This window comes from Astatotilapia calliptera, chromosome 3 (assembly GCF_964374335.1).
Source record: "Astatotilapia calliptera chromosome 3, fAstCal68.1, whole genome shotgun sequence".
In the NCBI taxonomy this organism is placed as follows: Eukaryota; Metazoa; Chordata; class Actinopteri; order Cichliformes; family Cichlidae; genus Astatotilapia; species Astatotilapia calliptera.
In genome coordinates, this window is record NC_137424.1 from 15,499,978 (window position 1) to 15,526,606 (window position 26,629).

At 39.1% G+C, this 26,629-nt stretch overlaps 1 protein-coding gene across 1 annotated transcript in view; it reads right to left on the reverse strand.

The window, feature by feature from the left end:
* Nucleotides 1–26,629, reverse strand: part of LOC145425230 (protein NLRC3-like) — a 611,895-nt gene that overhangs the window by 184,929 nt on the left and 400,337 nt on the right. Inside the window, exon 4 of the mRNA XM_080298205.1 lies at nt 5,658–5,831. Coding sequence (XP_080154331.1) covers nt 5,658–5,831 — 174 coding nt within the window. The remainder of the gene's footprint in view (nt 1–5,657; nt 5,832–26,629) is intronic.

Genomic DNA, 26,629 nt, shown 5'->3' on the forward strand with positions numbered 1-26,629 from the left:
AAGTTCAGTGTCCTCCATAATCACATTTCTCAAAGACTGAGGTGAGGGCAGCAGGCCTGAAGTCGTTTAGAACTTTTGGACGACTAGATTTAGGACCAGGAACCACAACAGCTTCTTTCCAAAGAGAGGGCATGAACGATTTATTCAGAATAACCTAAAATATGGGACTGAGTTGTCTGTGACGGTTCTCAGTCATCCAGGTCATTGTAGACTAAGGAGCTTGCAAAGAAAAGCGTCTGGACTTCTTTGAGTTGCTTGAAGACGTTTCACCTCTCATCTGAGAAGCTTCTTCAGTTCTAAGGGTCAGTTGGTGGGGAGTCCCAGATTTAAACCCAGTGGGAGTTTCCCCCCAAAGAGGGACAAAGGACCCCCTGATGATCCTCTACGTAATCACATGAGCCAAGGTGTGAAAGCGGGTGGGGGTCCTAATCAGCCAGGGTTTCGGGTGAGCTCATTGTGAAACCTGGCCCCACCCTATCATGTGATTTCCTGAGGTCAGATGGCCCAGGATGTGAGTGGGCGTTAAGGTGTCTGGGGAGGGAACTCAAAACTGGATTATAGATTATTTATATTATATATTGATATTATTTATCTGAATATTTATTTATCATAACTCTGTTTCTACACTCACTTTATATGAGTGCTTGTTGTTTCTTGTATATTTGCTGCTATGACAACTCAGTTTCCCTCCTGGATTAATAAAGTTTCTCTGATTCTGAAATACAGTGAGCCATTATATTTGTAGTTTCTAACTAACAATATAAAGGCTCTGCAACCGATAGTGCCACAGCACGTCCCACTGGCAGCTGAAGGAGCTTTTATACAAAGGACTTTGTAATTGAAGCTTTATTTATACAGGTCGGCTCATTGAGACTCAATGTCTCATTTACAAGAGAGACCTGTTCCAGACACACATATTAAAATTACAACAATAAGAGAAAAGTTTGTGTAATGTACTCAGTCACATTAAAAACGAGAACAAGTTCCCAGAGATGGTTTCACAAAAACATGTGTACGTCTTTTGAAGTCTGCAAGTGAAATCAACGGAGAGCCTTAAATCCTTCGGTTATGTTTTCCATGAAGACGGAGCAGAAAAGGAGAACGCCTTCTTCCCAAGCTCTGCATGAACTGATGGAACAGTGGATGTAATGATGTCCTGAGACTGCAGGCTGTGACTAAACTGTTTGCCTAACATGTACTCTGATGAATAGGAGGCAGTAACCCAGAAACAGATTTATAGATAAAATGATACTAATGGACCATCCTGTGTAAGACCAATGAGGACCAGTTAACCAGAGAACACAGAGTATAGTGGTGTTCTTCTGTTGTAGAGAAAGATTAAAAATATAAGACACTGGCTCAGCTATGATATTTGCAGCCAAGTGCAAGAAGGAAGGAGAACGATTGTGAGGACGAGTTTCTGGTGTTGGGGCTATTCAAAGCCTTACAAACCTCTTCTACTGTGACAGGTGTGAAGGAAAAGGTATCAGTAAGCAGGGACTACGAGCAGAGTTGTGTGCAAGAGGTTTACCATCAGATACTGTGCTGAACAAAGAGCAAGAAGCAACAAAGTGTTTGTTAAAGCAACATTTCAGTTTTGTGTGACACAGGAGTGGAGTCGATATTTAAGTGAGGAGGAAGCTCTGAGGAGTCACAGCTGGCAGAGACACTTTATAGTTTGCCAAAACCTCCTACGGTCGTTTGGACTGTCAGTCGTTAAAGTAAAAAATAGTTACATCTTGATGATGGAGGCAGTAATCCGATTACACAGCTAATGAAAACGTAGCCAATCAGCATCAGAGCCAGACTTCCTGCCCAGGCCTGGTTTCTCTCATGTAGGAGATCGGCCGGTACTGAACCAAACCAGGCCTGTCCCGACCTTTCACCCTGACCTGGCAAAAAGGGGCGTGTCTGTCCACAAAGTAGACACAACTCTCCTGTAAATGTTCCCAAACTGACATTGTCAGCCTGTTTAATACGACCCCAGTTCAAACTGATGCGGGCTCGGAGCGTGAGATTTTAGTGTTTCTCACAGCACCAACTACGCAGTGATCACTCAGGTCGTTGGCAAAAACTGCAGATGTGGAAAACTTACGCAGCATATTAGTTAAAAAAGGTCAATAAGAGCAGATTTATCTGGGTGTTTAGGATCAAGGCGTGTGAGGCTTTAAATAATTTGAGTCAGTTTTAAAAACAAGCAGCGTGCCTTAAAATCATCAGACACAGAAGAAAGCCAGTCCCAATGAAAATCATCCATCTGAAAGACGTCATTAAAATGCAGCTCAGATAAAAGTTGAACCAGAGACGGTGATGTGCTGGGGGAAGCAGGTGGAGGCTGATAGCAGCCAACAACAGTCTGATTTCCAAACAGATCAATAGTTAAGGCCAAGATTTCAAATGGCTGAGGTGCAGATGGAGAGAACAAGACTTGAGCAGCAAGACAGAGCTTCACATAAACTTCCAGACCTCCGCCTTTTCTGGGACAGTCTGAGAGCTAAATGTTAAATCCATCAGTTGCTACGTTTTTATCCAGTAAAGATTTGGAAAGTCTCAGAAACAACAACGATACCAGCACCGCTTGAACAGGCCCAGATTCCAATCATATCCATGTCAGGAAGCACACGACGTGATGCACGTGTAACCCAGACAGTTTTTAACATCTGCTGGTGTTTCACATTCAGCCAGAGGCCCAGGGTTAGGTTGGATACCAGACAATAATAAAAGCATCGTTATTAGACTCTAGAGCTCGTTTATAGCTGACACCACATGTAGAGTTTAAGTTCACACAGAGACGATGACATTTTTCTAAAACCAGCAAACAATAAACAAGAAATGTAACAAGAGTTTCAGAAGAAGCTGTTTTACAGAGAAATGATTCCCTGAAGACAAAATTATTATTATCATCTTTATTTCTCCAGGTGAAAATTTAATTGAGATTAAAAATGTTGTTTTCAAGAGAGACCTGGCACATTGGCAGCAAGAGTCAGAAATACATCATAATTCAAACAAATACAAAATAGGAAAAACATCCTACATAAACTTCATAAAGTTTCATTAACAGACTTTGAACAATGGACTTCAAACTTCCCCCCAAAACAACAGAAACACATTTGAAGATAATGAATGACATTTATCCCTCTAAAGAAGGACTTAGACTACGATTTAATATGAATGAGAACATGTTCATAAATGGATGCAACCAAAGATTTCATCAATCCCTGATTTAGAGACAACAGAACGTTTGGTTTGATTTCACAAGATAAGAATGACGACTGAGTTGGAAGATTGTTTTATGTTTAGTCAAATCTTTCACACATAAAGTTGGATTACAAAATCATCCCCTAAGTTTGTTGTTTTATTCAAGGAATTGAAATTATAGAAAAAAATCTGTGAAATGACTTAAAGAAAAAAAACCACAAAAACTCTATGATGCTCTAAACCCCCTGGTTTAGGTCGGCAACCTTTCTGATGATGAGTGCATCTAACATTTCCTCAGAAGTCAATGTGCCATATGATTGCATTAGCAATAAATTACACACTATATAGAACCACTTCATAGGATTATATTTGTGCGCAGATGTTTGCAGCTATCAGCGAATATTTATCAGCTACTTTGAAACAAAAAAGACTTTTTATCCATAACAGCAAATGAACTGTACAACATAAAATACAAATGCTATTTATGGTCTCCTCACAACAATGATAAGAAAATTAAACTGGGCCAATATGTCATGTTTGTTAATACAGAGACACACATGTTAATGTGATCTCTGGTCTCCTCTGAGTGGGAGTTATTATAACTGACTGTAAAAAGTCAGCACAAGGAAAATAAACTGCACCTAAACTTGGTTTATATCTGACCCAGACAGACTGCAGGTCATAACTTCTTACCGGAAGTTCAGTTCACCTGACACTCGGACCGGCGGCCGCCTCAGGTCTCTGCTCCTCCTGGGTTGCTGACCCCTGCTCTAACGCATCTGATTTGGATTCCTGAGATCAAATATATTTTCCTTTGTGTTTGTTTTCTTCCCATTTGTGGCTTTAATGTAGTGTTACATCCTGTTTGTTTGCTTCCCTCTGTATACATGTCCAGATTCACTGTTATGTTTCTATTCTTACATTGCTGTGTGATCACTGTTCCCTCTGCTGACTGATGTGACCTTTTGTATCTCACACTGATACTTGTCATATTTGTATCTGCGCCTAAAAGATAAAAAGTTTTCCATGCTAAAACACAGCTCCACCTCCTGCAGTTCTCCCTCTGAACCACTAGATGTCTCTGTTATCTAAATGAAGACGTGCAGCACAGCAACCACAGCAGCGCTCAGATCACACGTGTCCTGTTATTATGTATAAAAGCATGAAACAGGTGAGACAGGTGGGATCAATATTAATGTTGTGGAAATATATGAAAAAGCAACAGAAGAGTGAAAACATTTCGTGTTTCTAGAAAGATCTTTCAGCTCATAGCTGCTCACAGACTGTATTTACAAGTGACAAACTGCAACTCTACAGTACATCTACAGTATATATCAAATATATTCTGTATTCAAATCTATTGAGTGATGTTTGAAAGCCTTTCCAGGTGAGTTTGATCCAGGAGGGTCTGAAGCCAGAGTCAGACAGAGACTGTGCAGAGACTGTAGAAGGACAGAGCAGCAGCAGAGCAGTCCAGATACACTGATGATCCTCTGTCAGATCCAGAGGGACACACAGGGATGATGCTGGACTCTACATTGTGTCTGACAGTGGAGCTGTTCTCAGAGCAGTTCACTCTGCAGCACTGACAGTCATCTGCACTTCTTCTCATTCCTCTGTCAGTCACTGCTGGATGAAGCTCTCCTCTCCACCTCCCAGTAACATGGCCCAGTCAGAGCGTCTCTACACACAAGCTGCTGCTGCTTCAACCTCTCTGGATCATCAGGACACAGCTCCTCCTCTCTCAGCACACACACCGTCCTGTTTACCATCATCACCTCCACCTGCAGAGAGAAGAAGGAAGAGCAGAGGAGATAAACGAGTGTTTCCAGAGACTCTTCATCAGCTGTCAGTCAGTGATGCAGCACATCCAGTATAAAGAGCAGCAGGGACTTCAGTGCTGGGACTGTACTAGGACTCATTGTTGCTTCACTTTTTCTAATCTTTGGATTTTTATTGAAGTTGATGAAAATGTTTTTCCCTCCTAGTTTGAGTTTGGACTTTCATTCATTAGAAGAACCTTGGTGTGTCCACTCTGAGCTCTGTAGGAACCCCAACAACAAGCCCAACAATCCAGATGGACGGTTCCAGCTGTTAACTGGAGGAATTCCATCCAAACATCTGCTCTCACTAAATTCTTCCTCACCTACAGACTGTGTTCTTCACTGCTTTAAACTTGGAAATGAATGCAGTCATTGGTCTGCTTGCTGCTTTGTTCAGAGAGCTGATTGGCTGTTGACAGTGTTTGATCAGCGCGTGTCAGCCGTTACCATGGTGACCATAAAGGTCAGAAACAGGAAGTGTTTGTGTCCAATCCTGAAGCCTGTCACCATTCTCCTCTCACAGCTTCACTGAGAAGCTGCAGCTTTACAGGAAACACTGGATCTTTGTTTCATACTGACTGTGTTTAGTACAATACTGCTGACAGCACCACCCACTCACTCCATCACTCTACTTACACCAGAGTCTCCAGTCTGTAGTCTGGACTCTGCTGAAGATCAGACAGCTGCTTCACATCTGGATACTTCAGGTTATTTCCTCTCAGCTCCAGCTGTCTCAGATGGGAGGGGTTGGACTTCAGCGCTGCTGCCAGATAATCACAGCTGATCTTTGACAAACCACAGCGACTCAATCTGTATAAAGAATGAAAGATGTAAGTTTATTAGACAAAGTGTGAGCTTGAAATCATTCAGTGTTTCATCATCTGTTCAGAGCTGAAGAAGGTTCAGAATGTAGAAGTTTAGAAAATGGAAACTCCAAACAGCTGAAGCCAACAGGAAGCAGCTTCAAACAGGAAACTGTGCAGAGTTTTAGACTATATGTCCTGATGCAGCCAGTTGGATTTTGGAGATTTGAAACTCTGTTCTGTGACTAAGTCCTTGAATCATTTCTTCCAGTTGGTCCAACAAGACAGACTAAGTGTTGGACATTTGTTGTGGCTCCATTAGGGGAGCTTCTAAATGTGATGTGATGGCCCCTCTGGGTCTGTCAGGTCACAGGACTGAAGAGAGCTCAAACTGGGCACACAGTTGTTCCAGTCTGGACCAAAGACTATATACTGGGACTGAGGGACTGCTTTGACTGCACCCACTGGGACTTTTTAAAGGCTCATGTTCTCACTTAGATCATCGATTTCTACTTACATTTCTTTCTGGGAAAAATGGGGATTACTTTGGAAACAGGAAGTATTTTCCCCAATAAGCAGCCCTGGATTAGTAAATCACTCCAACATGTTCTCAGGCAGAAGAAGCTGTCTTGTTATGAGGGAGAGAAGAAAAAGATTGAGGCACAGAAACTTGTTGAAAGAGAGATAAAGCAGCTAAAATCAGGTGTAAAAGTAAAGCAGAGGATGAGCTGAATAAAGGACACTCAAGGCTGGCTTGGAAAGGAATGAAGTCCATGGTGGGGATGCAGAACAAGGAGCAAAGATGAATGTGATGCTGAATCAGCAGAAGACTTGGACTCATTTGATTCCAGCTTTGATATCATTGATTTCAATGAAGAGCTTTGTGATTGTAGCAAAGGGCTGGTAGCTCTGAGAGTCCCACTGATGAGGTGTTTGTGTGGAAATCTCTTAGTGGGACCAAAGAGAGAAAAAGCCCTGGTCCTGATGCTGTGGGAGGGAAATGATTGAAGTGTGCTGTGAGGAACTGACTGGGAGATCTTCACACATTTTCCAGTCCTCCTTGGAACAACAGGAAGTTCCCAGCACATGGAAACAAAGGTTAAGTGTCCTATGGCACTCAGTGATGATGGTGCTGTAGCCCCACCACCTCCACCTCTTTGTAAAGGAACTAACTGTCATCTGAAGCTTCAAATGGAACTAAGACTTCCTCCACTAGGTGGCAGTGTCTGATGAGAAAGTTTTAGTGGAGCTGGCCTGGAGTCAGAAACAGGAAGATGCAGGATTTGGGCTGAAATGGGGAAAAGTGGTTCGCACTAGTGCCTTAAAGCAAGAAGGTTGTAGGTTGAAGCTTGTTGGCCTTTCTGTGGAGGTTGGATGTTCTCCCACAGTCCAATGAAATGCTGCTTAGGTTCATTGGTGCTTCTAAATTGGCTGTAGGTGTGGATGTGAGAGAGTGCTTCTCTGTCTCTCTCTGTTGGCCCTGTGATGGACTGCTCACCTGTGCAGGTGGACCACGCCTCTTGCCCTATGACAGCTAGGGCACAGGCTGCAGCCCTGTGAGCCTAAGCTGAATAAACAGTTAGCAAAAATGATCCATAGATGGCCTGAAATCCCCCAGTTAGCAGTTTGGTAGATAGCTATGACATGCTAATCCCATCCAGCAGCTGTATTCTACCTGTAAGCTGATCCCTGCTGAGCCAAAGCACTTTTTCATATACAAATTACAACCTTTAATAGAAACCTATTGGTCAGCATCTTATTAGCCTGCTGTTAGCTTCATTCCACAGAAAACTGAGAGAAACTAACAGAGTTGATAAAGAATAAAGAGAAATGTGCTGATTTAAAGCCTTTGAAGTGCTTCAGATGATCTCTGTCCACTTCTGTCCACTCATTCATTCATGTAAGCTTTCTAATGCAGCTTTGATCTTCACAGTCTGCTTCATGAAACTCATTCTAACCCTGAATGTCAGAGTGTTCCTCCTTCTCTTTCCCATCATTCATGCTGGCAGTGGAGGAGATTTGGATGTTGGACTGTGTTTTGGATGATGTGTGTATGTTTGTGTTGGACTGCTGTCTGTAAAGCAAACGCACATTTTGCTTTGGATTTCAGTGTCAGACAGACTTTAAGGTGCAATGAAGAGTTGGAGAGTTTCACAGTGAATTATCCAGTGGAGGATTTTTCTTCTTCTTTGAAGGTTTGAAATGTGAACATTGTTCTGCTGCAGTCAATGGACTAAACCAGAGAAGAAGAAAACAGACTTTACCATGAAGATCCTCAGTGTGGATCAGTATAATATCAGCCTGATGTCTGCAGTTTAGTGTCAGCACAACTTTCACATCATATTCATCTCAGCACAACTAAAACATGCTGACTGACCTCAGAGTTTCAAGTCCACATCCTGGACTCTCCAGGAAACCACACAGATGCTTCACTCCTGAATCCTGCAGCTTGTTGTTCCTGCTCAGGTCCAGCTCTCTCAGATGGGAGGGGTTGGACTTCAGTGCTGCTGCCAGATAATCACAGCTGATCTCTGACAAACCACAGACACTCAATCTGTATAAAGAATGAAAGATGTAAGTTTATTAGACAAAGTGTGAGCTTGAAATCATTCAGTGTTTCATCATCTGTTCAGAGCTGAAGAAGGTTCAGAATGTAGAAGTTTAGAAAATGGAAACTCCAAACAGCTGACAGAGTTCATATGCCTTTGTCAGGGTCAAATTCAAGCAAGACCATGTGAAAATTAAAACACATCATCCTAGGTGAACTTAAACACCTTTGTTCCCCTTTTGTTAAGACATAGAAAAGTACACCACACAAAAATACTGCAAAAGGAAACGGTCGCCTTATATACATAGTGTATAAACTCAAAATGCACATTTCACTTCAAATTAAGATTAAGGCTTTGAACAGATCACATAGTTCAGTTCAACATATAAGACTTTAAGAATGCACAAGCATCTACTTAAAATCTATTTAATTTATCATCCATGATATTATTTTGTACAATTCCAATGTATTTTGTTCATCTCCCTTAAATAAACAGGCAGTCTTAAAGTATGAAATATTCATATACAAACACATATAAATGTGTGTACTGTTTCAGTGGCTGATAGTACCCCACAGGCCTCAGTGTGAGCTTGAAGACATTTATAATGTTTAAGTAGTTTAATGTGCAGGTGCTGACGATAAACACATTTTGAATGAAAGCCGGGGAACTTTGGTAGCACAGAAACAAGTGGCTATTCTTTGTGACTATATGGATCACTCACAATACCATTATTTCACACAAAGGCACCAAATTAATACTCAAAAAAGCTGCAGCAATACACACAAATATAAACAGTACTTGGTGACAACTTTGCTTTTAGCCTTTAACCCTTCTTGACTACTTTTGATGTGGCCTCTATATTTTACCTTTAAAAACAGTTTATCTTGCCAATCTGTTATTTTCTCATTTTGACCAACTGTATCAGCACAATTTATCTAAATTCAGACAAAATTTAAAATACACGTAGAAAGTGATATTTTGACTGTAAAAACCACACACATGTTTAACGAATCTGTTAGGTTTTGTATTGTTGATTGTCATTTATGCTTAGAAATATTTAACCATAGATGCTTAGAGGTGTATAATCAATTGTGTAGTGATAAGTTGTGTGATCTTTAACAGGCTACAGAGGCTTGGTGTGCATTCCACACCTACATCCTGGGAGCATGAGAGAGGTCATACCTTCTCTTATTGTTTTATGGTAGGATTAACGTAGCTACGTCTGTTCTAGTCTAAGTGCTTTTCTGTTTAGATGAACTGCTGGACTTCCTCACCGGGGGGGGGGGGGGGTCTAGTCTACCCTCTTCCTGACCAAGGATGTTTGACCCTTTGATCAGCAACACACACACACACACACACACACACACACACACACACACACACACACACACACAGGCAAGGTACTCTTTGTTTGTATGTAGACGTCGTATGTTAATGAACCTATGCATATTCATGTAACCTCAATAAAAGGACAGTGTTACGGGAGGACGGACGAGAGCTACTGGGGTCAAGCGAAGGGACGGCGTTTGTCTGGTTCTCTCCCGTGCACGAGTACCATGAAGAAGTTTGCCTACTTGCGTCTTGCTTGCAGTGTAATTATATTGTCTTAACGTTCCAGCGAATAGGTTTATGCTACAAACCTATCATTAATTGGTCCTTCGATGCCGGAGCCCTGGAATCGCATTCACCGAGGGGAGGAGAGGCACGCTGAAAGACTGACGTCAGCCAGGAAGTTCCTGTGGATTCGCGGTCTGTCTTTTCTCCTCGATGAATGACGGTCGGCGGGATTTGAGCTGATATTACACGCTAAGCAACGCCAAGTAAGTTTAAAGAGGCCGACTCTATAACCGTGTGGTTGTGCAGTCTCCGCCACTGTGTGAGGCGTTGAGAAGTTCGCTACTTTGTGGAGCGATACCCGGGTTCCTTGCTACTTTGTGGAGCAAGAGGTTCCTCGCTACTTTGTGGAGCAAGAGGTTCCTCGCTACTTTGTGTGGCGAGAGGTGAGTTCTCCGCCACTTTGTGGGGCGTTGAGAGGTTCCGCGGGGTCCAGACTGTGCTGGACGGTAGGCCTATTTTGTGTTGTTTTTGTTGTCATCGTTGTTGTTGTTGTGTGGGTGTGTGCGGAGCAGAACACGTGGTCTGTGACACCGACTGTTGTTGTTATCATGGGTTTCTAAGCAACCAAGAGTGAGTCGGAGGGAGACAGACGTTTGTGCTGGACTTTGCTCCTGGCAGCACAAAGTATTTATGTAAAAAAGAGAGGGAGCGACGGCTCCACAGCTGCGCGGGTTCACGCGAGCGCGGTCACGCGGGTTTCACGCGGACCTGAGCCGTGCGGTTAATCGCAGGCTTAAAAATGGAAGAGATTAAAATGTTAGAAGTTTTCAGAAAACACACCAGCCTTGAAGAGTGTGTGGAAAAGGCCAGCCCACATCAGCAGCTGTGCTCTGGTGGGTGGCTTTCCCCCCACCCCTTCCTGACACAAAATGTTAACAGCCTGTGTGCCAAACCACTGAGGTGGATAGTTGTTAAAAGTAACCTACATTAAACTTGTGGTTGCTTAAATTCAGTACGATGACATGTGAGGTGAAGTGATATAGGTAAATATTTAAACTAATGAAGTGCATAGAGGCACTTGACCTGTGTGGAAGACTGTCGTCTTATTATGAACCATTGTTGAGATATAGAGCACATCTGTGAAAACAACTAATATGCTCAACCCTGTATGAAACATCTAAAAATACATGATGGAGAAGCTGTGTTGAATATGTAAGTGTAAGACTTTGCCACTGTGGGCAGAGCATGCAACTACTGTGTGATGTCGCGTTGCAGTTTTGTTTTTGTTTTTTGAGCTGATGAGCAAGCTACACATTATCAGATCAAGAGCTGTCTGGGAACTACTCAAAGAGGGGGAAACAGAGAGTGTGCAGCGTTTCCATGAGCAGTTTTTCTGCACCTTGACTCGTGTGTGTGTGTAGCATCAGCATCATGTTTTTGTTTATTTGTTTTGTTGGATTAAAAATAATTAAATAAACTGGTGATCATGCTTATGGATCACCATGGCACATATCTCCAGCCATATGGTTTATTTATGCAGATGAAAAAGTGAGTGTGAATGTGTCTGACATCACAGTGTTTTTGTGCACTGTGCAAAAGTAATTGCCTTTGATTGTGAGTGAGAGCAGTGATTTTGCAGGTCACCAGCTATTGTAACGAAAAAAAAGAAAAAAAAAGAGTGAAAAAGAAAAATCATAGGAAAAAGGTTTTGTGTTGATCAGCCAAAAACAACTACAATTTCATTTTCTGCTTTTAAGAAAAGACTGTTCACAAAAACACACACACAGAGAGAGATGTGTGTTGATTGAGCAGTGATGATAATAATGAAAATGTCTTAGTTTGTCACTTTCAGGTGAAAAGCAGACCTGAATCAATTTTCCACATGCAGCAGTCGGAAGAAAGTTATAGTTTAACATCATTGGAAACATGCAGGCCAAGTTTCTGGCTGACTTATTTACAGCGCCATGTGTCTCTCAACCTCACAAGCAAGCAAGCTCTCACCCCTCCCTGAAGACAAGGAATGCAGCTCCAAAGCAATAACATGATAAAGAGACAGCAGCAAGTCCTGAGCAAAGAGTCCCAGTAAAGCAGCAGCAATGTGGACAAACAGTATCGGAGCAGAGGCTGCAGAAGCAAAAGCAGCAGAAGAAGAAAGCAAACCCATCTTCCTGTCTGATTGAATGAATTCCACGGAAGGGCGAGCAAGATGGCGGCATGAAGAGGAGTTTTTGTTCGAGCGCTTAGCACGAGACACTTATTTGACGTCTTTCTGGCTTTCGGGACTTTTTTGGAGATCAGCGCGCTAAGCTTGCTGGATTTGAGGCCAGGTTCTGCGGCGGCAGCATGTCGAAATGCTCAGAAAGGACTGAGTGACTCGGGCAAGCCACATGCGGCTAGCATGCTGGCTAGCGACCATAGCTACATGAAAGAAATGGACCCTTCATGATGCGCTCAACGTGCCGGCGCTGTGGTGGGAAAGGCTCCATCATAAACACGCCCTGCGCCCTGTGCAGAGGTTCAGGCCAAGAAGAAGAAGAAGACGACGACTTCCACTCCCAAGAAGGTCGGCCCCAGTGTGGGCGAGCTGATTGTGAAAGCCGTGGCCGCCCTCAAGAAGGCTCTGGCTGCCGGAGGCTACGATGTGGACAAGAACAAGGCCCGTGTCAAGACCGCCATCAAGAGTCTGGTGGCGAAGGGCACTCTGGTGCAGACCAAGGGCACCGGGGCCTCCGGATCCTTCAAGATGAACAGGGTTACTGAGACCAAAGCTAAGACGTCTGCCGCGGCCAAAGCCAAGAAACCGGCAGCAGCTGCTAAGAAGTCGCCCAAGAAGGCAGCAGCAGCACTTCAGCTACTAGACAGGACAAAGCTGAAGGAGAACTGCCGGGACTGTTGAAGTGGGAGAGGACAAAAGAGTGAGAAGACTAGGTGAGAACACATAGGAATTATTTAATGTGGGAAATCAAAATTTGGGTTAGCAAACCTGGGGAAAAGAAAACTGACTGCTTAAGTTGGAAAATTGAGACGGAGTCTGAAACATTGCGAAAATAGAAACATATACAAAATCACACACACACAAGCAGAACATGCATTAACCCTACTAACAATTCCAAACACAAAATGACTCATGAAGACTCATAGCACATTAGTTAAGAAATGATTAAATAATAGCAGAGAAGTGTGTAGGAAAGGCAGCTTTAAGAACATGCTCTGCTGGAGATGCAGCTCCACAGACATGCATTAGACCTGCCTAATAACACAAACACATGTAATGAAAATTAGCTTGTTATCTTTCATCAGTGTTAAAATAGTGTCAATTTAGCAGACACTTGTTATTAAATACTGAATTTATCCAATGCAAAAAATTGACTCTCCAGGTTGCAGGACAACAATTTAACTTTTGTGGGAAAAAAGATCCTGGTTTGACCAACCAGTGATCAGACAATAAATTTAGTTGTTAAAATGGTAAATTGGGAGAAGCTTCCTGCTTGATTGAGGCAGCACATGTAATTTACTGTATGAGGGAAATTGTCTTTTGTGATACTATTTTGAACATGCTTTTCTGTCGTCCTGTCAACTTAGTGGGTTAATAGCTGATATGCAAATTAGTTGATCGGTTTTAGATTAAGGAAAGGTGACTGAATTCTAGCACGAGTGAATGAGATGTGTTGGAGTTTGTTGTGTGTTGAGTGGAAACTCTAAAACACTGAGTTTCCTGCTTTGATGTGCGAGTGAATCCTGTATTTAGATACACAACTCTGAATACGTCAGAACAAACTTCTTTTGTGAAGTGCATGACAGCATGTCACATGTTTTATGATGAAGGGAAAAAAGGAAAACTGAATAAAATAGATCTGTGGCCTAAATGAGTGAAGAACACAGACCTGGTGATTAAACTCATAAGTTAAAGAAGACATTAGGCTTATGTTGTGAGTGGTGCAGCTGATGGTTGGTTTGGAGTGAATCTAGCTGATGATTCTTCTCCTGTTGTGAAGTTGATGAGGAGTTTGTGTCATGACTTAGCAAGGCCTTTTTATTTTGATACTTTCACAGTGCACTGAAAGTTTTGTTCGATAATCTCTGTTCTTTAAGCAGATCTGCACGTCGGGAATTAAAAGCGCTACACGTCGTCGAGAAAATTGTGCCAAGTGAGTTCTCCACATTTAAATGGACTCTGGAGAAAGCCACTTATTTGGGACAATTATTAAATGACAGTCCCAGTCCAAAAGGATTCAGCGATGTAATCCAAACTAAAGTTCTTCTTTTTCTTTTTGAAATGACGTCATTTTGCTGAGAGTGGAAACTAAATGCGACGATAGGTTCCACTATCAGCAAAGAAAGAAAGAATGAATGCATGAATGAGTGAGTGAAAGGAAAACAAACTGACTGACTGGTAAAAGCTGACAAAAGCTGACAAGACTTTACTGATGTAACACGACTGTGTGAAGTTGACCCCCGCCTGGCAGGGGTGCAGATGAGTCTGTGTGTGCTTCCCTTTACAGAAGCAGAAAGATGACAGCAACACTCGAGGTTGCGTGATGATTTAACATTTTAAATGCCATTTTCTGTGTCTGTGAATTTACTATGTGTGTGTCATTCACTAGCTTGTGTGCTCACAGAGATAACTGTGACAAAGTATGCATACGCCTGCGCAAGCGCTAACATTTGCATTTTCGTTTTTACAGCATTACGGTTCTTCATGTGTTTGATCATGTGATTTATAGGAATACTGGCTAATGTTTCTCTACTACAAGATTTCTGGGTTTATGTGTGAAGAAAACTGTAGTTACAGGCTATATGTTGATGGAGAAATTAATATAGTTTGAGACATACTGTGATGAGACCAGTGTTACTTTTTCCACAGCGAGTGTTAACTTTATGGTGTTTTATGGCACCTCTGGAATGTGGATGGCCGACGCCTGCCCACCAGGATAGTCAATGTGTATTGCTAATGTTTGTTTTTCTGAGACTGTGTTTAGAAGATTCAGCTGAAGCGGACAAGTGACATGAGTAAAACAAATAAGAGATTACGGTAATTATGGAATAGTTTATTATGGGCTCATTTGCTGGCCACTTTTGAACCCATAATAATAATATATGAGTGGAGTGACTTTGCTTAAGAGAAGTCACTGATTACATTAATGTTAACAGAGTACATGGGATAATCCATGTCTGAGGTGAATTAGGGTAATAGTTGTAGTTACTGATTTGAGAAAACCTGCACATGACACTTGTCTTGCTGATGTTGAATGCTTATTACTCTTATGATACAATTGTTTACAGGTATGAAGTTTGATTTCACTTCCAGATTTTGCTTTCCAGGCCGTGATGGTGTGTATGCAGGCTCCTGGGAGAGCCAGGTGTTAAGCAAACTTAATATGCAAGACACACTAACATCTTTTATTGCAGGGTTACGGAGCTACTCCAGAGGAGGTGCCCTGATGTTGCCTGGGACATGATCTAGCTAATCTTTTTCTTTAAGACAGGGATCCAGGTTTGGTGAGTTGACGCATGGGAATGTCCATGCGTCAAGAGGTGGAGTGCAAGGATTAACATTAAACAATGTTTACTATTATTGTTGCAGTGATTTGTGTGATTAGCCGTTTATTTACAAATATTAAACCTATGCAAGTGGTGCATCCATGTTCAGATGAGGCTTTGATGGCCTATAAGTGAAGTTCACTGAACTAAAGAATGTGGTTTGATGATTGTTGACATGCTCTCCAAATAGAAGTTTTTCTTCTTAGCAAGGAAATACAGGTGCAGCAGTAATCTCCTGAGAAATCTTCAGAGGCCCAGTGAGAAGCGTGAACCATTCCAGGCATAGCTGACAGCCAGGCAGTGGTTGAGGTCAAAGGTCAAGCTGGTTGGGGCCCATCATGAGATCAGACCTTGGAGCCACAGCAAGGACCATGAAACTGCCTGCAAAATAGAGGAGAGGATCGTCCACAAGATGGGAGCTGAGGCCAGGAGAGAGACTTCAGGAGGATCAGAGATCATCTTCAGCACAGCAGACATCACACAGAGAGCTGTGCTACTGAGCTTCCAGGAAATTTTAAATAAAATGAAAGATTCAATATTGACGCTGAGGAAGACAACTAAGGTGTACGACGTGCTCTGCCTTAAACCTTCAGCAGCGTTGGAACATGAAAACTCGTGGGATGAGGGGAGCGTGCCAAGCTCCATCGACAGCGCAGAAGGAGTTCGAGGATGACATCATGATTCTGTGAAAAGCACAGGAACCAGAAGCTATGGTGGTGATGACAGCAGTTTCCTATGAACATCACCTAATGCTGTGCCACTATACTGTGCATACGATGACACTCTGAAGGCTGCTGGGATCATAACAGCAGTAAGACAACTGAACCCTGCACCCTTTCCACAGAGGTGTTTCTCTGCAGAGCGTGGACAATGAAGGAGTCATAAATATCCCCCTCGCAGGATGAAGGCCTGAAGTGAGGTGATGGGAGGCCATAAAACTAGAGTGCTGAGAGGTCTGCAGCTTTGGAAATAGCTGAGACCCATGTTGACAAACAACAAAACTAACTGGTATGTTTGAATGTTTATTCTACATACATTTGGACTCTGGTCCTATGGACAACGAAACAACTAGAAGAGACATTCATGACGCCCTGCAGAACTCAAACCACTCTGCAGAGAGACATGTGATTTGCACACCCGGAGGAAGCATCACCAAGCTGAGATGTTTTTGAAAATGTTATCTTCTTATTTTCACTATTAAATTAACAATTTCTTTGGTTGCTCGTAAGATGCAGTTTGCCATGAGATGAGCTCAATGAATGGGATGACTGCTAATACATTTATTAAACTGTGTAACTTTTACAGTAATTTAGGGTGATTTGACATATGCTGAGTATAAAAATGTTTGCATTGAAACTGTCTGACATGAGGTATTCTATGACTGGGAACTTTTCAAGCATAAAGGTCAAAAAGGGGGGAATGTTAGGTTTTGTATTGTTGATTGTGATTTATGCTTAGAAATATTTAACCATAGATGCTTAGAGGTGTATAATCAATTGTGTAGTGATAAGTTGTGTGATCTTTAACAGGCTACAGAGGCTTGGTGTGCATTCCACACCTACATCCTGGGAGCATGAGAGAGGTCATACCTTCTCTTATTGTTTTATGGTAGGATTAACGTAGCTACGTCTGTTCTAGTCTAAGTGCTTTTCTGTTTAGATGAACTGCTGGACTTCCTCACCGGGGGGGGGGGGGGGGGGTCTAGTCTACCCTCTTCCTGACCAAGGATGTTTGACCCTTTGATCAGCAACACACACACACACACACAAACACACACACACACACACACACACACACATACTCGCTTAAGTCCCGTTTGGGGTCGCATATCTTAACTCCCCCCCTTTGGGGACACCACTTTCTGTATGGTTTAGAAGCAAGCTGGCAACTCAGTTTTACTCCTCCAAGACCACAGAAATAAAAAATCACTTGAGATTTTAATTTTAAGCAACTTTTGTCCAGACAGTATTTTTACCTTCCCATTGGGGACTTGGAATGTTTAATGTCCCCTTTGGGGTCTTCAGCGATACACAGATAAAAAAAACTATTTTATGCCACTTTTGGGGACCTTACTTCCATTTGGGGTCTTCGGCGACACACACATACACAAACTATTTTATGCCACTTTTGGGGACCGTACTTCCATTCGGGGTCTTCAGCAATACACACATACACAAGTTATTTTATGTCAGTTTTGGGGACCATACTTCCCTTAAAGGCAATTCCTTCAAAGTACAATGTAATGTTAACTACCCAATCTAACAATAATCTAAACAATAATTAAGGTCTCTATTTATCTTGAAGAAATCAAAACTATGTCCAATGTCTCGGCCACAGAACAATTTAAATTTTTGACTGCATTTATTACTACTGTGTTGTTTTGGGAGTTTATATGCACATCATTAATGCAGAGAAACTTGGATAAAAAAAAATCATCTGTACTATTGAGTGTTTGTTACCAGCAAATTGTAAGGCAAGAACTTTGCTTCCAAATATGTTCACTGGGAAGAAGTCCCTGGTCCCCTGTCTTCATCTTGATCCGTTTTCTTGTTCTATTGTGTTTTTGTTGGCTCCATACCTGACAGAAGAGACTCAATCTCATTGCTTGAGGAATCTGGATTTTGCAGATCAATTTTTTTTTACATTTCAGGCATTTCTCATGATGCTGCTTCAGCTTGGTTAGTCTTGAGTAGATAAACATCAGTTAAATAGGCAAACATTAGACAGTTAAACTAGTTTTTATATTCTATTTAAACGAAAAGAAATTTCTAATTTCACCTATGAATTGTTAACACAGATAATTTGAACACAATTACCAAGAGTTCATTTGATTTTCAGAAACTATCCAAACCTATCATAAAAGATTTAATTTAATTATTAATAAACACAATACTTTAACCTACATTAGAAGCAATCAAAATATCTTTTACATCAGGGCACCAATAAGTACAGTATTAAAGATCTGTGAGTGATAAGACAAGCTGTACGATTTTAGAATGGATATCTTAATTTTAGTTTTCACTGATGTTACGAGTAGATTTAACATGAATAACAAATAGACAAGCGACAATTAAAAACTGCCAAAGAAGATGACTCTTATGACTTCCGGGGACATTTCTAACAAAAATGCACTGCGTTAACCTGAATGAGGACAATCAAAAGGATATACATAAATGAAATTGAATTGATATAGTACCAGAGTACAGTGATCATTAACTGATCGTCATTAACGATCAGTGACCATTAACGGTTTTGTCACTTATCTCAAGGGTAGATTAATACTAAATACAGAAATATACCTCCATTTAAAAATTGCAAAAACATATGCAACAATAGTTATTGGTATACCGTACTCTTATGACTTTTGGGGACGTTTCTAACACAAAAACACTCCGCTTTAACGTAAATGGGGAGATTCAATGGGAAACTTTCCTTAGGAAACTGGTTAATACAATAAACTCTGATTATTAAACATCTGCATATGTTAAGGTATGTGTAACTACTTTTCGGATGGATTTCTTTATCTTAGTCCTCATTCTGATTGGTATTTGTTCCGTATTTTTAAATCTTAGACATAGTGAAGGTTTTTTTTTTAACATAACCCTTGCTTGAGTGTGGGGATCATTGATAAATTGTTTACAGACTTCATGGATAGATTTATACTGAAAAAGGGACATGATACTATTTTTAGAAAAAAAATCCCGCAACATATTCAACTATAGTCATTAGTATGCCATATGCTTATGACTTTTGGGGACGTTTCTAACACAAATACACTCCTCTTTAACCTAAATGGGGACATTCAATGGGAAACTTTCGTTAGGGAACTGGTTAATACAATGAACTCTGATTATTAAACATCTGCATATATTAAGATATGTGTAATGATTTGGGGGATGGATTGCTTTATCTTAGTCCTCATTCTGATTGGTATTTGTTCCATATTTTCAAATCTTAGACATAATGAAGGATTTTACAACAATAACCCTTACTTGAGTGAGGAGATCACTGATAAATTGTTTGTTGACTTTATAGGTAGATTTATACAGAAAAAATGAACATGATAACATCTTTTAAAAAAATCCCAAAGCATATCCAACTATAGTCATTAGAATGCCATATACTTATGACTTTTGGGGACGTTTCTAACACAAATACACTCCGCTTTAACCTAAATGGGGACATTCAATGAGAAACTTTCCTTAGGGAACTGGTAAATACAACGAACTCATTACACATACCTCAACATATGCATATGTTTCATAATGAAAACATAACCCTTGCTTGACTGTGGGGATCATTGATAAATTGTTTACAGACTTCATGGATAGATTTATACTGCAAAAAGGACATGATACTATTTTTAAAAAAAATTACAAAGCATATCCAACTATAGTCATTAGTATGCCATATGCTTATGACTTTTGGGGACGTTTTTAACACAAATGATTTGGGGGATGGATTGCTTTAGCTTAGTCCTCATTCTGATTGGTATTTGTTCCATATTTTCATATCTTTGACATAATGAAGGATTTTACAACATAACTCTTGAGTGTGGTGATCACTGATAAATTGTTCTCGAACTTCATCTATTGAGTTATACTGAAAAAGGGACATGACACTATTTGTAAAAAACAATACAAAAACATATCTGACTATAGTCATAGGTATGCCGTACAGTATACTTATGACTTTTGGGGATGTTTCTGACACAAATACACTCCTCTTTAACCTAAATGGGGACATTCAGTGGACAACTTTCCTTAGGGAACTGGTAAATACAATGAACTCTGATCATTAAACACATGCATATGTTAAGGTATGTGTAACTACTTTTCGGATTGATTTCTTTATCTTAGTCCTCATTCTGATTGGTATTTGTTCTGTATTTTTAAATCTTAGACATAATGAAGGGGTTGTTCTTTTTTTTTAACATAACCCTTGCTAGAGTGTGGGGATCATTGATAAATTGTTTACAGACTTCATGGATAGATTTATACTGAAAAAGGGACATGATACTATTTTTAGAAAAAAAATCCCGCAACATATCCAACTATATTCATTAGTATGCCATATGCTTATGACTTTTGGGGACGTTTCTAACACAAATACACTCCGCTTTAACCTAAATGGGGACATTCAATGGGAAACTTTCCTTAGGGAACTGGTTAATACAATGAACTCTGATGATTAAACATCTGCATATATTAAGATATGTGTAATGATTTGGGGGATGGATTGCTTTATCTTAGTCCTCATTCTGATTGGTATTTGTTCCATATTTTCAAATCTTAGACATAATGAAGGATTTTACAACAATAAACCTTACTTGAGTGAGGAGATCACTGATAAATTGTTTGTTGACTTTATAGGTAGATTTATACAGAAAAAATGAACATGATAACATCTTTTTAAAAAATCCCAAAGCATATCCAACTATATTCATTAGTATGCCATATGCTTATGACTTTTGGGGACGTTTCTAACACAAATACACTCCGCTTTAACCTAAATGGGGACATTCAATGGGAAACTTTCCTTAGGGAACTGGTAAATACAACGAACTCATTACACATACCTCAACATATGCATATGTTTCATTATGAAACATATGCATATGTTGAGGTATGTGTAATGATTTGGGGGATGGATTACTTTATCTTAATCCTCCTTCTGATTGGTATTTGTTCCATATTTTCATATCTTTGACATAATGAAGGATTTTACAACATAACTCTTGAGTGTGGTGATCACTGATAAATTGTTCTCGAACTTCATGTATGGAGTTATACTGAAAAAGGGACATGACACTATTTTTAAAAAACAATCCAAAAACATATCCGACTATAGTCATAGGTATGCCATATACTTATGACTTTTGGGGATGTTTCTAACACAAATACACTCCTCTTTAACCTAAATGGGGACATTCAATGGGAAACTTTCCTTAGGGAACTGGTTAATACAATGAACTCGGATTATTAAACATCTGCATATATTAAGATATGTGTAATGATTTGGGGGATGGATTGCTTTATCTTAGTCCTTATTCTGATTGGTAACTGTTCCATATTTTCAAATCTTAGACATAATGAAGGATTTTACAACATAACTCTTGAGTGTGGTGATCACTGATAAATTGTTCTCGAACTTCATCTATTGAGTTATACTGAAAAAGGGACATGACACTATTTGTAAAAAACAATACAAAAACATATCTGACTATAGTCATAGGTATGCCGTACAGTATACTTATGACTTTTGGGGATGTTTCTAACACAAATACACTCCTCTTTAACCTAAATGGGGACATTCAGTGGGAAACTTTCCTTAGGGAACTGGTAAATACAATGAACTCTGATCATTAAACACATGCATATGTTAAGGTATGTGTAACTACTTTTCGGATTGATTTCTTTATCTTAGTCCTCATTCTGATTGGTATTTGTTCTGTATTTTTAAATCTTAGACATAATGAAGGGGTTGTTCTTTTTTTTAACATAACCCTTGCTTGAGTGTGGGGATCATTGATAAATTGTTTACAGACTTCATGGATAGATTTATACTGAAAAAGGGACATGATACTATTTTTAGAAAAAAAATCCCGCAACATATCCAACTATAGTCTATGCCATATGCTTATGACTTTTGGGGACGTTTCTAACACAAATACACTCCTCTTTAACCTAAATGGGGACATTCAATGGGAAACTTTCCTTAGGGAACTGGTTAATACAATGAACTCGGATTATTAAACATCTGCATATATTAAGATATGTGTAATGATTTGGGGGATGGATTGCTTTATCTTAGTCCTCATTCTGATTGGTATTTGTTCCATATTTTCATATCTTTGACATAATGAAGGATTTTACAACATAACTCTTGAGTGTGGTGATCACTGATAAATTGTTTGTTGACTTTATAGGTAGATTTATACAGAAAAAAGGAACATGATAACATCTTTTAAAAAATCCCAAAGCATATCCAACTATAGTCATCAGAATGCCATATACTTATGACTTTTGGGGACGTTTCTAACACAAATACACTCCGCTTTAACCTAAATGGGGACATTCAATGAGAAACTTTCCTTAGGGAACTGGTAAATACAACGAACTCATTACACATACCTCAACATATGCATATGTTTCATAATGAAAACATAACCCTTGCTTGACTGTGGGGATCATTGATAAATTGTTTACAGACTTCATGGATAGATTTATACTGCAAAAGGGACATGATACTATTTTTAAAAAAATTACAAAGCATATCCAACTATAGTCATTAGTATGCCATATGCTTATGACTTTTGGGGACGTTTTTAACACAAATGATTTGGGGGATGGATTGCTTTAGCTTAGTCCTCATTCTGATTGGTATTTGTTCCATATTTTCAAATCTTAGACATAATGAAGGATTTTACAACATAACTCTTGAGTGTGGTGATCACTGATAAATTGTTCTCGAACTTCATCTATTGAGTTATACTGAAAAAGGGACATGACACTATTTGTAAAAAACAATACAAAAACATATCTGACTATAGTCATAGGTATGCCGTACAGTATACTTATGACTTTTGGGGATGTTTCTGACACAAATACACTCCTCTTTAACCTAAATGGGGACATTCAGTGGGAAACTTTCCTTAGGGAACTGGTAAATACAATGAACTCTGATCATTAAACACATGCATATGTTAAGGTATGTGTAACTACTTTTCGGATTGATTTCTTTATCTTAGTCCTCATTCTGATTGGTATTTGTTCTGTATTTTTAAATCTTAGACATAATGAAGGGGTTGTTCTTTTTTTTTAACATAACCCTTGCTAGAGTGTGGGGATCATTGATAAATTGTTTACAGACTTCATGGATAGATTTATACTGAAAAAGGGACATGATACTATTTTTAGAAAAAAAATCCCGCAACATATCCAACTATATTCATTAGTATGCCATATGCTTATGACTTTTGGGGACGTTTCTAACACAAATACACTCCGCTTTAACCTAAATGGGGACATTCAATGGGAAACTTTCCTTAGGGAACTGGTTAATACAATGAACTCTGATGATTAAACATCTGCATATATTAAGATATGTGTAATGATTTGGGGGATGGATTGCTTTATCTTAGTCCTCATTCTGATTGGTATTTGTTCCATATTTTCAAATCTTAGACATAATGAAGGATTTTACAACAATAAACCTTACTTGAGTGAGGAGATCACTGATAAATTGTTTGTTGACTTTATAGGTAGATTTATACAGAAAAAATGAACATGATAACATCTTTTAAAAAAATCCCAAAGCATATCCAACTATAGTCATTAGAATGCCATATACTTATGACTTTTGGGGACGTTTCTAACACAAATACACTCCGCTTTAACCTAAATGGGGACATTCAATGAGAAACTTTCCTTAGGGAACTGGTAAATACAACGAACTCATTACACATACCTCAACATATGCATATGTTTCATAATGAAAACATAACCCTTGCTTGACTGTGGGGATCATTGATAAATTGTTTACAGACTTCATGGATAGATTTATACTGCAAAAAGGACATGATACTATTTTTAAAAAAATTACAAAGCATATCCAACTATAGTCATTAGTATGCCATATGCTTATGACTTTTGGGGACGTTTTTAACACAAATGATTTGGGGGATGGATTGCTTTAGCTTAGTCCTCATTCTGATTGGTATTTGTTCCATATTTTCATATCTTTGACATAATGAAGGATTTTACAACATAACTCTTGAGTGTGGTGATCACTGATAAATTGTTCTCGAACTTCATCTATTGAGTTATACTGAAAAAGGGACATGACACTATTTGTAAAAAACAATACAAAAACATATCTGACTATAGTCATAGGTATGCCATATACTTATGACTTTTGGGGATGTTTCTAACACAAATACACTCCTCTTTAACCTAAATGGGGACATTCAGTGGACAACTTTCCTTAGGGAACTGGTAAATACAATGAACTCTGATCATTAAACACATGCATATGTTAAGGTATGTGTAACTACTTTTCGGATTGATTTCTTTATCTTAGTCCTCATTCTGATTGGTATTTGTTCTGTATTTTTAAATCTTAGACATAATGAAGGGGTTGTTCTTTTTTTTAACATAACCCTTGCTTGAGTGTGGGGATCATTGATAAATTGTTTACAGACTTCATGGATAGATTTATACTGAAAAAGGGACATGATACTATTTTTAGAAAAAAAATCCCGCAACATATCCAACTATAGTCATTAGTATGCCATATGCTTATGACTTTTGGGGACGTTTCTAACACAAATACACTCCGCTTTAACCTAAATGGGGACATTCAATGGGAAACTTTCCTTAGGGAACTGGTAAATACAACGAACTCATTACACATACCTCAACATATGCATATGTTTCATTATGAAACATATGCATATGTTGAGGTATGTGTAATGATTTGGGGGATGGATTACTTTATCTTAATCCTCCTTCTGATTGGTATTTGTTCCATATTTTCATATCTTTGACATAATGAAGGATTTTACAACATAACTTTTGAGTGTGGTGATCACTGATAAATTGTTCTCGAACTTCATGTATGGAGTTATACTGAAAAAGGGACATGACACTATTTTTAAAAAACAATCCAAAAACATATCCGACTATAGTCATAGGTATGCCATATACTTATGACTTTTGGGGATGTTTCTAACACAAATACACTCCTCTTTAACCTAAATGGGGACATTCAATGGGAAACTTTCCTTAGGGAACTGGTTAATACAATGAACTCGGATTATTAAACATCTGCATATATTAAGATATGTGTAATGATTTGGGGGATGGATTGCTTTATCTTAGTCCTTATTCTGATTGGTAACTGTTCCATATTTTCAAATCTTAGACATAATGAAGGATTTTACAACATAACTCTTGAGTGTGGTGATCACTGATAAATTGTTCTCGAACTTCATCTATTGAGTTATACTGAAAAAGGGACATGACACTATTTGTAAAAAACAATACAAAAACATATCTGACTATAGTCATAGGTATGCCGTACAGTATACTTATGACTTTTGGGGATGTTTCTAACACAAATACACTCCTCTTTAACCTAAATGGGGACATTCAGTGGGAAACTTTCCTTAGGGAACTGGTAAATACAATGAACTCTGATCATTAAACACATGCATATGTTAAGGTATGTGTAACTACTTTTCGGATTGATTTCTTTATCTTAGTCCTCATTCTGATTGGTATTTGTTCTGTATTTTTAAATCTTAGACATAATGAAGGGGTTGTTCTTTTTTTTAACATAACCCTTGCTTGAGTGTGGGGATCATTGATAAATTGTTTACAGACTTCATGGATAGATTTATACTGAAAAAGGGACATGATACTATTTTTAGAAAAAAAATCCCGCAACATATCCAACTATAGTCTATGCCATATGCTTATGACTTTTGGGGACGTTTCTAACACAAATACACTCCTCTTTAACCTAAATGGGGACATTCAATGGGAAACTTTCCTTAGGGAACTGGTTAATACAATGAACTCGGATTATTAAACATCTGCATATATTAAGATATGTGTAATGATTTGGGGGATGGATTGCTTTATCTTAGTCCTCATTCTGATTGGTATTTGTTCCATATTTTCATATCTTTGACATAATGAAGGATTTTACAACATAACTCTTGAGTGTGGTGATCACTGATAAATTGTTTGTTGACTTTATAGGTAGATTTATACAGAAAAAAGGAACATGATAACATCTTTTAAAAAATCCCAAAGCATATCCAACTATAGTCATCAGAATGCCATATACTTATGACTTTTGGGGACGTTTCTAACACAAATACACTCCGCTTTAACCTAAATGGGGACATTCAATGAGAAACTTTCCTTAGGGAACTGGTAAATACAACGAACTCATTACACATACCTCAACATATGCATATGTTTCATAATGAAAACATAACCCTTGCTTGACTGTGGGGATCATTGATAAATTGTTTACAGACTTCATGGATAGATTTATACTGCAAAAGGGACATGATACTATTTTTAAAAAAATTACAAAGCATATCCAACTATAGTCATTAGTATGCCATATGCTTATGACTTTTGGG